The 13,667-nt window shown below is 34.6% G+C and overlaps 1 protein-coding gene across 1 annotated transcript; it reads left to right on the forward strand.

Annotated features, from left to right (window-relative positions):
- The first annotated feature begins 8,785 nt into the window (after positions 1-8,785).
- Positions 8,786-12,638, forward strand: LOC106384559 (glutathione S-transferase T3-like). Its single transcript, XM_022695457.2, has one exon. It carries the CDS (start codon positions 11,628-11,630, stop codon positions 12,546-12,548), a length of 921 nt encoding a protein of 306 aa, XP_022551178.1. The 5' UTR covers positions 8,786-11,627; the 3' UTR covers positions 12,549-12,638.
- Positions 12,639-13,667: the final 1,029 nt, after the last annotated feature.

Consider the following 13,667-nt stretch of genomic DNA (forward strand, 5'->3'; position numbering starts at 1 on the left):
AATATGAATTATTCGAGGTGGCTCGACCCACTTGTTCTCCGGGAACTCCTCGAAGTTATCCTTACCCGTGCTCTAGTGAAGGCGGCATCAACATATTCATCTTTGAAGTAGAGATCTCCTATCTGTGGCATTTTCCTCGTCCCACCACGGATCTGCCGCGTCAACTCCGCGCATCGAAGGGGGTTAAAAATCAACGGAGTCTTCTCGTCGTAAGAAAACTGAACACGGTCTGGAAATTCGCCCCCCCCCCCCCCTCTCTCCTCGTAAGGGAACCTTCGGACCGAGCGCCTCTTATCGTCGCCGAATCAGGAGCAGACCTCTCGCTCGCTGCGAACTCGCTCCTAGAACCACCTTCTGACGCTGCGACCTTTCTTCTCTTCTCTAGAGGAGTTCCGGGAGAAAGACTCTTTCTTCCCGCAGAGTCAACAGGAGTGGTTCCTTCAGCAATTGGCAGCGGCACCGCTTCAACCGACCTCTTCTTCGTTTTCTTTTTAGGGGATCCTCAGGAACCGCTTCAATTGGATCTGCCCCGACGAGATCTTCTGGAGTGGCTTCTCATCCTTCTCTTGGCATATCATCGTGATCAGCGGGAGAAGTGGCCCCTTCTCGGGGCCTTTTCTTCCCTTCCTTCTTCTTCTTCGCTTTCGAGCCCTTAGAAGCCTCGCCAAGAGAAGCTGCTTTTCCAAGAGGAACGTCTGCACCAGGAGCCTCATCGGTGACTCTCCTCTTTGCTTTCTTGCTCTTCTTCTTCTTTTTAGGACTTAAAGCTGGGGTCTCCGCACCGATATCCTCGTCGACTATGATGGAGTCTCTTCCCTTGGAAGCCCCGGCTTCCTCAGAATTGGTCGATTCCGAAACAACATCTGAGCTAGTTTTCTTCGAAGGCAGCTGCAGTTTCCCTTTCAGCAGAGCGCTCAAATCTGGAACTCCCTCCATTTCTCTAGCTTTGTCGAGAAGTTTCTGTTGCTTCCGAGTAAACAGAGAGAGACGCGATTTGCGAGGACCGAGAACACAAGGAAGCCTCGACTCCCAATCAACTACGACGAGAAGAGCAAGACAAAGACTTAATACGGAAACTATGATGTTTCGACCTAAGGTATCCGAGAGAACTAACCTCTGGCGATCCTAGCTTGTTGACGACGTATCCACTCTCGACGGAGATCCGGCCAACGAAGATGGCTGTGCGTCGCGATCGCTTGAGCACTCTCGAAGAAATTCTCTGGGTATGTGATCGTATTCGGGTGACGAACTGCGAACACCAAAAAAGGGGGGGGGGCAGTTAGAATCATCGAGTTAAGCACAACCAAACAGAGAAATCTCTACCAAGTTCTTTATTCCACAAAACGCGGTAGTCATCCCCGGGCGGCTCTTCGAAGGCGTGCTCGTCGGACTTGACGTAGAAGTACGCACACTGCCAATCTTGCGTCTTGTTTGGGTAACCAGTCAAGACATTGTAATTTGCACGCATCTTTACCGAGAAGATCTCGTTTGGCTCTGCTTTCGTGAAAGTCAGCTCCTCAAACACCCTCACGCTCATCGAGATATCCATCTCCGCCGCCATAACCATCAACATGACGGCTATGCGCAATGATCCACTCAGCAGTTGAGAAATAGCAATATCTCGACGAAACGCGTACGACGTTACCAACCGAGGGATTGGAAACCAGAGCTTCGTGTGTTCTCCGAAGTAGGACTCGTACACGCATTGGTAGCCAACCGGAGGCGACCAAGGACGTTGCTCGGTAGACGGGATGATGTAGGTAACGCCGGCACCACCATTCTCCCTTAACAAATTCTTCACAGTGTGGTGAGAGGAGCAGGAACCGAACACATTCCCCCACGACTGAGCCCGCGGATCACGCAGTAATTCAGGCGGGAGTGGAGAAAGCTCCTGGAAGATCCCGCCAGGATGATAAATCGTGGGACGGCAGTCTATCTGGTCGAAATGAACCCTCTGACGAACTCGTCTCAAAGGTCTCGAGGCATGTTTAGACGCTTCAGAACCGCTACCGCTCACGTCGCTGCTCCCGACTTCGACGCGATCCACGCCTTCTTCACGAATTCGCATATGGGCATCAGCGACTAAAAGACGCTGGGATAGACTCATGTTCTCTGTATCTCGTAGAGCATCACGATGAATCAGGTCGAACTCATCCAGCGGACTACCATTCGCTGTCACGTCTCTAGTCGGACTCGGAGAAGTAGCGATATCCTTTCCCTTCTCCTCGCGCGATAATCGACTTCTCGGAGGCATGCCTTCTAACTCTTGGGACGACTAAACCAACAGACTAACGTAACAACTCTACTCGACAAAAGACGTATCTAGAGAGAGAAAGTAAAAGTAGAGAGAAGGGAGAGAAACCGGAATACCTGAGTCTGCAGAGAAGAATGACGAAAGTGAAAGGGAAAGGCCTACTTATAGTAAAAACAAGGGCACATTTCCCAAACGTAATCATTAGGTCTAGAATGGCCTAAATGAGCCTCAAGGGCCGCCTACATTCCCAAAAACCTACTCGCGACGGTTTTGTTTCTCGATTGGATAGTCAAACCGGAATCAATCTCCGATTTTGATCTAAACTGATTCCCGGTCGAACAGCGAAACCGGCCCCATCATTTCACCCAAAATAATCCGTCACCCGAGTAAAACATGCCCCCCATCGCAAAGACAAAGGAAAGAAGCAAGCAAGTCATGATAGTCTCTACTCGAGCGACTAAACGCGTCAAGCAACGACCAGAGAGACGAGAAAAGACACTCTCCGTCGGTTCTGAGTAAAAACATCATGCAACCAACGGGGGGAGGACTGCCTCTCGCGCTAGAACCTATTATCCGAACGAACCTGACCCACAAATTCACTGAGACCGCTACGCCGCTCACAAGTGTACTGGGGGGGACTTATTGTAGGAGATGGATTACATCCCTCCACAAGGCCCATCGAATAACAGGACCTAGCCCAGCAAGCTGACCTAATTTATTCGACTCGGCGAGTAGAGTCGTCAGCTCGGCCCTAGAGTACTTTTAGCCGTTGGCAAAGCCGACCAAAAGCACCCGGTTCGGAGGAACTCCACCCAGGCCCGTATACTCGGCCTCCCCGAACTAAGGCCCAGAGAGGATCGAAATTAGGGCATCAAGGAGAGGAAGCCTATAAAGGAGGGAAAGGAACAAAAAGAAGGGGATCGACACTTTACACACACATACACTGAGTGGCTAGATCTAGGGTTTTTAGTCTCTCTTCACTCCTAATCGCTCTGTATCTCCCCCGGTTTGCTCCTCGAGCTCCGGCTTGTTTCCTTGATCTCCTGTCACCCTTGTAACCCATTTAATCGGTCTAATAAAACGTCTTTGGTCATCCCATTTCGAGTTCTTTCAACCTAGTCGACTGAATCCCGTACAAACACTAACCACCCACCAGAAAAGGAAATTAGAAAGGAAAAAAAAAAGGGAAATTAGATGAGCGTCTTTTCCTTTTTTGGTTTAGCACAAGATTCTTATTGCGCTTTGTTTTAAAGGTTGGGGCCCGTTACCATTACTTGATTTTCAGGGATTTTGAGAGAGATTACAGTTTGGTTTTTTCCGGTTATGTCGATTTAGACAAAATAAAAAACGGTCGTCGCCTGAGAGATTCGAACTCTCGCGGGGAAACCCCATGTACTTGGCAGAACCACTCGGCCAAAGCGACTTGCTGCAAATTAAGTAGTCAATGTATAATTACTTGTTAAACATGTTGATTAGGAAAACAAGAAATATATCTTGATTCTTCATACAGAAAATCTGAAGTTCTAAACTAACAATTTATATGTAATCATGAAAATGTAGGAATGGAAATGTAACTGGACATCTTTGTCTCCATGTATACTTGAATATTCAGTTTTTAATATTTTGAATCATTGGCCATGCATGTTAGTTTGCAAGTTTTAGTGGACAACTTTTGCATGCTTGAGTTGAGGTTAGCTTAACGACAATGATCTTGACCGTATGACTTTTAGGATGTGTTAATCGCTTGCACCTCCTTGCATTACAAAACTTCGGAAGTTTGGACTTTTGAGTATACTTATAAATAAATATTTATTTTGTATATAGTAATATATAAGTTTAAAATTATATATTAAATCATTTTTTAATATGGCATCTCTAAACATAATAATTTTATACTATATATCGGGTAATTTATTTTGTTTTTTGACCCATGATTTCTCCTTAATTATCCTTTTGAAAGATAAATAAAGTTTTTATGGTTTTGATTTTTATATTTTTGATTTTGTTTGTTTAGAAATACTACGAAAACGATTTGGGTATAAGATAACTAAAATAATACATATGTATGAATATATTAATTTGTATAATTGGTTTGAATTTTATACATAAAACTCTGAATTGTTGTGGTTTATATGAAAGAAAGTTCTAATCTTCTAGGTTACAGTTATGTACATCAATGATAGTAGGCTTAATATTTGAAAGTAAGGAATCCGTAATATCCATATGATAGTAATGATAAATTGATTTTCTTAAATAATTGTTGCTATGATTTTTGGTTAAAATTAGATTTAGAAATATGCATTAATTAAATAGAAAAAGATACAGAATCCTAAAAGGTAGGTTATTAATTATTTTAGTTGCATTAATTAAATTGAAAAAAAGACAAAGAAAACTTAAATTTAGAATCATTAAATATATCAGTGGCATGAAAGTGTAAATAATTTGAAAAATTAAGGGGTAATTTTATTTTGTACTTTTTAATAATATAGATTGTCGTATAAGTAAAACTAAACCCATACGCAATATCTTCCTTCTTCTTCGTTACTCCCTCTGTTTCATTATAAGTGTCGTTTTAGGTTTCGGCACACGAATTAAAGAAACAATTAATTTTGTACATTTCCTATAAAAAAATACTATTACCTATACACCTAATCATATTTCAACCAATAGAAAAATAAATTTTGCATGAAACTAATAAATTTTGCATTGAAAATTGAAACCGACACTTAATTTGTAACGAAAAAAATTCTCTAAAACGACACTTAATATAAAACGGAGGGAGTATTTAATATGGTAACGTGATTTATCTTTATTATTATCATCATGCAATAATTTATTTCAGAGAGTGATTTGCGATATCTTTTTAGAAAGATCTATTTCTGATTTATAAGCATATATAATAATTTACGTATTTTTTAACCCAAAATATCCTACATTATAAGATTTATAGTATATACAGTGGGTCCATGTTAAATGATTATGAGAATCGTTAGATCTGAGGACAAAAATAAACAAACACTGTACTCGTGGGTGGAACCTCCGATGACTGCTGATCCCAATGGCAATGTCCTAATCATGCGGAATAGTTAACTGCCTGATTAATTAACAGGACAATATATAGTCCCCTCTCTGTTCCTGAAAGTATTCCCTCGGTTCCTGAAAGTAAGATTTTCTAAAATATACACGCTTATTAAGAATTTAATAAATATTTATAATTTAATTTATGTTTACTTTATTATACACTTTCCAATAACTTTCCACCAATAAAATTTAATCAATTCAAATATTCTCAATTAATGTTCTTCAAAAGTATAAAAAAGTATCTTAACAATATAGAAAATCTATCTTTGTGTAACAAGAAAAAAATCTAAAACATCTTACTTTCAGAAGCGGAAGTAGTATTAAGGGTTTTAATGCAGTGCAGTATAAATGCAGTACAAATGCAGGAAAAAATAATATGCAGATTGATCTGCAATCTCCAATCACCGTTAAAAATGCATAAGAAATAATAGTATTAAAAAATTAAGAAAACAGCATGGAGAAAAATTTATGTGACAAAAAAACTGATCTGCATGTAATAGGGAAAAATTGGCTGGTCAAATACAGGAGCTCAATGAAAGATTTTCTTTGATTATTTTTTAAACAACTACCTTTTCTCTTTTACTTATCCATATTTCATCTACTCTGTTAAAATAGAGTCCTAATTAAACCCTACCATGGGATATTTTAATTTTGGACTTATTCGACATATTATCACTTAACATACAGTCCCTTTAATTTACACGCTCTTCTTTATACAATAATTTATGATGACCCATATAATTAAATTTAACTGGTATGTTGTGCCTTGATATCGACATGTCGTTTTGATCACACGGTTAAGTTTCACTTTCATAACCATGAACATTATTAATATAGTGAAGATGTACAATAATTTATGAAGATCGATAGTAGGACCATTTTATTATGAACATAACAAATTAGATTTATAGTAAATATCAATCTAATGCACAAATCTTCTTATAATATGTTATACTATTTTTATGAATATTTATACTAAACCTTCGGTTATGTATTTTTTTTTACAACGAACGACTATTCTATTACTCAAATTTGAGGTAGTCTGGATAACCAAACCGGAATAGAAAACTAATGAAACAAATCTCTCTATAGGAAAACTTTGCGGTCCTACCTAAAGAATCAGAAATCTGATTTTGCGCTCGTGGAATATGAGTGATCTTGAAGTCCGGCAAGCATATCTGCAGAGACTCTATCTTCTCTAATTTTGATGCAAAGCTTGGCCAAGCATAAGGCTCTTTAATCATGACGATCAACTTCTTACAGTGTGTTTCAAAGGTCTGGCATGTCGAATGTTGAAGCATATTCTCCATCATCCATCGCAGTGCTTCTACTTCAGTTATGTATTTATTATTAGAAGAACAATATAATACACAAATCTTCTTATAATATGTTACTAGATTAAGACCCGCGCCTTGCGCGAAATAAACATTATATATATAAATTATTTTATATATTATATGTTTTTACATATTTAGTAATAATAAATATATATTAAATAATTAAAAGTCAGTAACTATTACATATATAATTAAATTGGTGCGAACGTATAAATCAATTTTATCAATCCAAACATTTAAAAAAAAAATATTTGATAGGATATGTAATTAAATTTAAATGATATTAACATACATAGTATATTTTTAATATTAATGTCTATTTTTTTTTTAAATGATGCTTTCTACTCATATGTTTTTTTTATCATGTGTATTTTTAATAGCAAAAACTTTAAATTACTCATAACAAAATTTTCATTGTGGGATTAATAATTTTAGTAATTGATAATCTAAAAATATTTATCAATGTTAGTTCAAAACTTTTATCAAAAAAAATTATTCAAAGTAAATTTTGAAACTAAAATATTTATTTATTCAATATGGTTTATAGTTTAATTTAGAATGATATATATATATATATTAAATCTTAATGATTAATTAAATCAGACTTTTACTTATATGATTTTGTAATCATTTGTATTTTGTCATAACAAAAATTTTAAACCATGCATCGCAAAATTTGAATGTGAGACTTTTGACAGTTTTAGTAATTTATAGTTATTTTTTAAAATTCAAAATATAACATAGACAAAAAATCTAAATTTTTATAATATAGTTATTGTGTTTTTAAAAAAAAATATTTTAATAGTTTTAAATTAAACAAATTTGATAGAAGATACATTTTTTTATAGATCTTTATTACAAAATCATTAATTGTCTTATATACTTTACCCACATTAGACAATTCCGTAATCTTTATTTAAGAAAATAATAAATGACATTAATAATAAATTTATGGTTAGTTTAATAAAAAGCTTATTATATAATTAGATGGACCAACATATTTCTCTAATAATTCTAAGAATCATCTTAGTGATGACATATGGGTACAAAAGAAGTTGTAATGTTTCACAAATAATATATAGGGTATACTATTGGGCTTTAAAGTCTTTTTTGGCAAATCAAGTTCTGATTATAATGGACCTGAACCATAAACACATAAATTTAATTTAATTTGAATATTTACGGATCTTAGAAATTTATCAAATATTTTTGGGGTTTAATGTATTTCTAAATGTACATAAATAATATTTTAAAACCTATGTATAACCGAATTATTTATTAATTAGATAAACAAATTTGGTTAGTATTATTAAACATATAAAAATTTTAAAATAAACTATTTTATATAAATTAAATTAAAAGATATATTTTAAAATTAATTTAATTCCTTAGTTTAAGTAAGATAATATCAGAATTAAAAACCAAGTCAAACCACTAAATTATTACATATATGAATATGAGCATTATTCATTAAAAATTAACACCGTGTATAATCTATCTATAAGATTAAAACAAACACCAAGATTATACAAGTAGAAAGTAAATTCTATTCCAAATAAATGTATTTTTAAAAATATAAACCTCAAATTTCATAATCCTATAATATTATATATTAAAAAAATTATGAAGACATAACGAAAATAATATCCCCGCACGGCGCGGATCCGTATCTAGTATTACTTTATTTCTTTCCTTCACAAATTACAATTCCTCTTTAAGTGTAATTTTTTTTTTGTTTTTTATAACAAATTTAAGATGAATTTTCTTATGCAAATATTTATATTTACATATTTATATATTTATATATTTATATATTTATATATTTATATATTTATATATTTATGTATTTATATATTTATATATTTATATATTTATATATTTATATATTTATATTTATATATTTATATATTTATATATTTATATATTTATATATTTATATATTTATATATTTATATATTTATATATTTATATATTTATATATTTATATATTTATATATTTATATATTTATATATTTATATATTTATATATTTATATATTTATATATTTATATATTTATATATTTATATATTTATATATTTATATATTTATATATTTATATATATTAAATATTATTAAATTTGATAAACACTTATATATATATAATTTACATATTCAAAAATAAGGGTGGGCATAAATCGGATATCCGGGTTTTTAGAAATATTCGTGATCCGATCTGTTTCTTCAGAATAATCAATTATTTGTTCAGATTCGATCTGTACCCATCATGATATTCTATGTCCCGGATATCCGGAAAATTGTAGATTTTGACCGGATATCCTATCAGATCCGTAAAAATAAATAAAAATTAGAAAATAAATAAAAATTTAAAAATAATATAAAATAATAATATTTTATTATAAAATAAAATTTTATTTACTTTTTAAAATTCTAATGAATAATTAACCATTTAGTAAATAAAATACTGTAAAACTTATATAAAATATAATATTTATATAACTTATATATAATTCCTTAAATATATGTATATATATGCATATAGCGGATCAGACAAGATATCCATTCTTAAAATTATTAATATTAATATTTGTGATTTACTTTGTTTCTTACGGATATCTTTACTTTTCGGTTTGAATCGAAATGGATAAAGAATCAAATCAAAATTTACATATATTTTGTCCAGCCCTGTTCCAAAATTATATAATTTTCTGTAGAATGATTTTATGCACACTATTTTTTCTAATATTAAGAAAAAAATCAAAGTACATCCAATAAAAAAATAAAAATCAAGGTACATTGTTATTTGTTTTTAAATAAATTCTGAAAACTTTAATTTATTAGAAATAAGTTAAAATTAATATTCAGTAATACACAATAAAAATTAACATGTTCTGTACAAGTAGATAATCATTTGTATTTTTATTTTAGATATTTAGCTTACACAATTATTTTTAACATTTAGTCAAATATGCTAATTCGTAAATTAGTTTAACCAGTTAGGACTGCATTTGTTCTGCATGATCTACGTGATCTACATTTGTTCTGCTTGATCTGCATTTTGTGTTTGATCTGCATATTTTTGATCTGCATACCATTCGAAAGCCTAATTTAGCTTAATGTACGATGATTATAAAGAATGGGTTAACTTAATCACCTTATGAGGCGGGTGTTGATTGATGTTTTCGTCGAGGAGACTCACGCAATACTTAATACTCCATGAAATTAAAAAGGTATTTCCCCCATGGCTGATTTTTTTTCTTTTGAGAAATGGTTTACAAATGATTCGATCCCTCCCCATGGCTGGATTTCCGAATGAACAAGTGGATTAATCATTCATAAACCGAATGTACAAAAACAAATAATGAAGGTGTTAAATCTCGATCGTTGGATTTACATGAGTTAGACCAACTCCGTCGGGGGAGTCCTTAGAGTAGGTTCCAAAAAAATAAAGGCAAAAAAATAAATGAAAAAGAAAAAGAAAAAGAAAACATAAAACCGGTCTTAAATTTGAGATTTTAAGGAGTGGTAAGAATCCATATGTGGCAGCTTTTTATTCGACCGCGATCAATGTTTCTCTCTACTTCGTCACGAGGTTTAGTCGAAACTTGACATTTTCTTTTTTTTCTTCCTCTTTCTTCGATCTCTTCGTCTTCTATGGCGATACTCTGGGGATCTCTCGAATGATGAAACTCCGGCGAATGATCCGTCGAAATCCCATCTTTTCTTTTCTTTTCGTCCTCTTTCTTCGAGCTCTCCGTCTTCTATGGCGATTTTCTGGCGATCTCTCCAAGGATGAAACTCCGGCGAATGATCGGTCATCTTCTTCTTCTCAATTTCCAAGGATGAAAGGTCTCTTCGCCCTCTCGTTGCATGTCTAGACAGATCTTCACCGCACGGTCATCTTCTCCCTCTCACCGTTGAAGCCAAAACTGTTGGATTCGATCATGGATTTGGATAGATCCATAACCAAATCTCCGGAGGAACTCACGTCGATCTGGTACGATGTAATTTCACTCCTTTGTCCTCTAAAGATTTCGTCTATGATGTCTTTAGATTTGCTGATGGTTTTATTTTGGCAGTATCACTTGGGACGAGGGCATATTAGGATCACTATGAAAGCTTCTCACTTTATCGTTTGTTGGAGCAACAAGCAGCCGAGTGGTAATAACAATATCATCAGCTTTGTTCTTGTCCAAATGAATCTTTTAGTTTTTTTTTGTTCTCTTAATTTAATCTTCTTATGTTTGATGATGTATCAATTGCAGCCGTTACTTTGTTATTCCATGGTGGAGAGGAAATGGTTACATTACAATGTCTGCTCAAGGTTTGTTAATATGTTTTGATCTCAGAGTTAAATTTCAAACTAGTGATATTAGCACTGGTTAGTGATATTAGCTTTGGTCGAGATGGTTAGTAATATTAGCAATTGAAACGGAAATGAGTTGTGTCGGAATTTAGTGATATTATCTTTGGTCAGATGAGCTTTTAATTTTACTTGCGTTGTTGGTTGTGGAAGGATGGAAGCAGTGGCGTTTTCTTTTGCATTCATTACGGAACAGACGCACTCTCAGAAACGGATGCAACATCAACAAAGCATTCATTACGGAATACACTCTTCCATTTCACATGTGGCAAGAGGTAAGTAGACTCTGCTGTTGCTTTAGTTAGTTGAATGTTTGATAGATATTGATTAGGTTAGGAATTGATGTGAAATGTATGTAGTTTTCGTGGTTGTTATGGTATGTGTTAGTTGCGTTGAAGTGATATGTATTTAGTTTGCTTGGTTGTTTTAGTTGTAGGTAAAAATATTGATTGTCATTAACACATAGATCTGAAACTTCAACTACTAAAAACTTTAAAAGCTTTAAAACTTCCCTTTAAATTGTGAACAAAACACGCCATTTCTCAGTAGCTGTTTCCTTCTCTTTTGTTCTTTCATTCTCCTTTAGACAAGTTTATGGATCCATATAGTCAACATTGTAGCTTTCAAAACCTCTTAAACAGTCAACAACCAAGCACTCAACACCCTTATCAGTCTGTTCGTGAACCTTGTATAGACACAGTCTCTGCGTCGCATGCCTCTGTCTTCGGTTCACAATGGACTGAAGATGGCAACGACGATGCAGAGACTGTGTCTGACCGTAAAGAGAGACGTAAATGGTCACCAACAGAAGATGGTGTGCTGATAAGTGCTTGGTTAAACACCTCCAAAGACCCAGTTGTAGGGAATGAGCAGAAAGCAATTGCGTTTTGGAAACGAGTTGCGGCGTATTTTGCTGCGATTCCAAAGCTGGCTTGTTTACAGAAGAGAGAGCCAACGCACTGTAAACAAAGGTGGGGGAAGATCAATGAGGGGGTCTGCAAATTTGTTGGCTGTTATGATGCTGCAACGAAGCAGAGATCGAGTGGACAGAATGAGAATGACGTTTTGAAGATGGCTCATGAGATTTTCTACAATGATTACAAGGTGAAGTTCACACTGGAGCATGCATGGTTGGAGCTTCGCCATGATCAGAAATGGTGTGGAGCTTCTTCTGATAAAGTACAGTCTAAAAGAAGGAAGTTAGATGACGGATCTGCACAGTCATCAACCTTTGTGCCAGGAAGCCATGGAGAGGATGAAGCTCGGCCTGTTGGTCTTAAAGCATCAAAGGCCAAAGAAAAAAGGTTAGTGAGCAAGCAAGGGACTTTGGAAGAGGAAGTGAAGGAGAGGATGGAGTTTCAGAGCATGTGGATGATAAGGCAAAATGACTTTGCTTTGAAGGAGAAGCTTAACAAGCAAAAATTGCTTGATAGCCTCATTGCCAAGACAGAGCCACTGAGTGAACTTGAAATAGCTTTGAAAAATAAGCTTATTAATGACATGTTGGCTATTTAGTTTAATTCCGATCTTTGGTCTTGTCTCTAAGTTTGTTTCTCTGAATGGTTTGTGTATGTGAGTTTGTTTATCTTACTGCTTTGTGTCTTAGTTTGGTTCTCATTTGCTTTGTGTCCGAGTTTGTAACATTGTGGCCTGTTTAAATTAATGGTTAATGCTTTGTGTATGAGTTTGATTCTCATTTTCTTTGGCTCATTTGCGTTGTCTCATTTGCTTTGTCTCATTTGCATTGTCTGATTTTGCTTTTGCTTATTCTATCTTTTTGCTTTTGCAGAGTACATGTGACATAAGAACACAGCAGCCAAACCCGAGTCTCGTGTTTCTTCTTGCTTCCTGATCAGTTTGCTCGTCAGTCATGTGATCAGAATAACAAACAGAGCTTGTGACACAAGAAAACAAGAAGGAACATAGCCATGTGATCTGTTTGCTCGTGAGTCATGTGATCAGAATAAGAAACATGGCTTGTGACACAAGAAAACAAGAAGGAACAGAGCCATGTTGTAGATGGTAGAAGAATAAGAAACAGAACTCGTGAGTCATGTGTATAAAAAGCCTATCTTGTTATTGTGTATAAACAGAGCCATCACGGTATCATTTCTCTTCCGATTGGGTTTGTAAGAAGAACAAATGTCTCTTATTTTCTCTACAAGTATAAAAAGCATATCTTGTTATTTGTCTTACCAATCAAAAATCTTGTTTATATTGTATTTCTATTACTATTTCACCAAATTTGTCTTACCATTTCCCAATTCTAAATTTCTCTTGACATTTCCCAATTCAAAATTACTTTTCAAAATGGCTTCTTCTTCTAATAATATTGAAGACATGGATGAAAGATTTGATCAAATTTTTGATCATCAATTCGAAAAACTTTTCATTTATAATGAAGATCGTCAAGAAGCATCAAGGTCAAAAAAGAAACGAGCCTACATTGAAAGACAACGAGAACAAGGACACATGCAGTTATGGAACGATTATTTTAGTGAATCCTTCTCACATGTTTCGTCGACGTTTTAGAATGAACAAGCCCTTGTTCATGCGTATTGTTGATCGACTCTACGCTGAAATCCCATACTTTCAACAAAGACGAGATGCTACTGGAAGGTTCGGTCACTCTCC

The sequence above is a fragment of the Brassica napus genome, chromosome C2 (assembly GCF_020379485.1).
Source record: "Brassica napus cultivar Da-Ae chromosome C2, Da-Ae, whole genome shotgun sequence".
In the NCBI taxonomy this organism is placed as follows: Eukaryota; Viridiplantae; Streptophyta; class Magnoliopsida; order Brassicales; family Brassicaceae; genus Brassica; species Brassica napus.

Coding starts and splice junctions, on each gene's coding strand:
- LOC106384559 (XM_022695457.2), top strand. CDS start 11,628: ATGGATCCATATAGTCAACATTGTAGCTTTCAAAACCTCTTAAACAGT.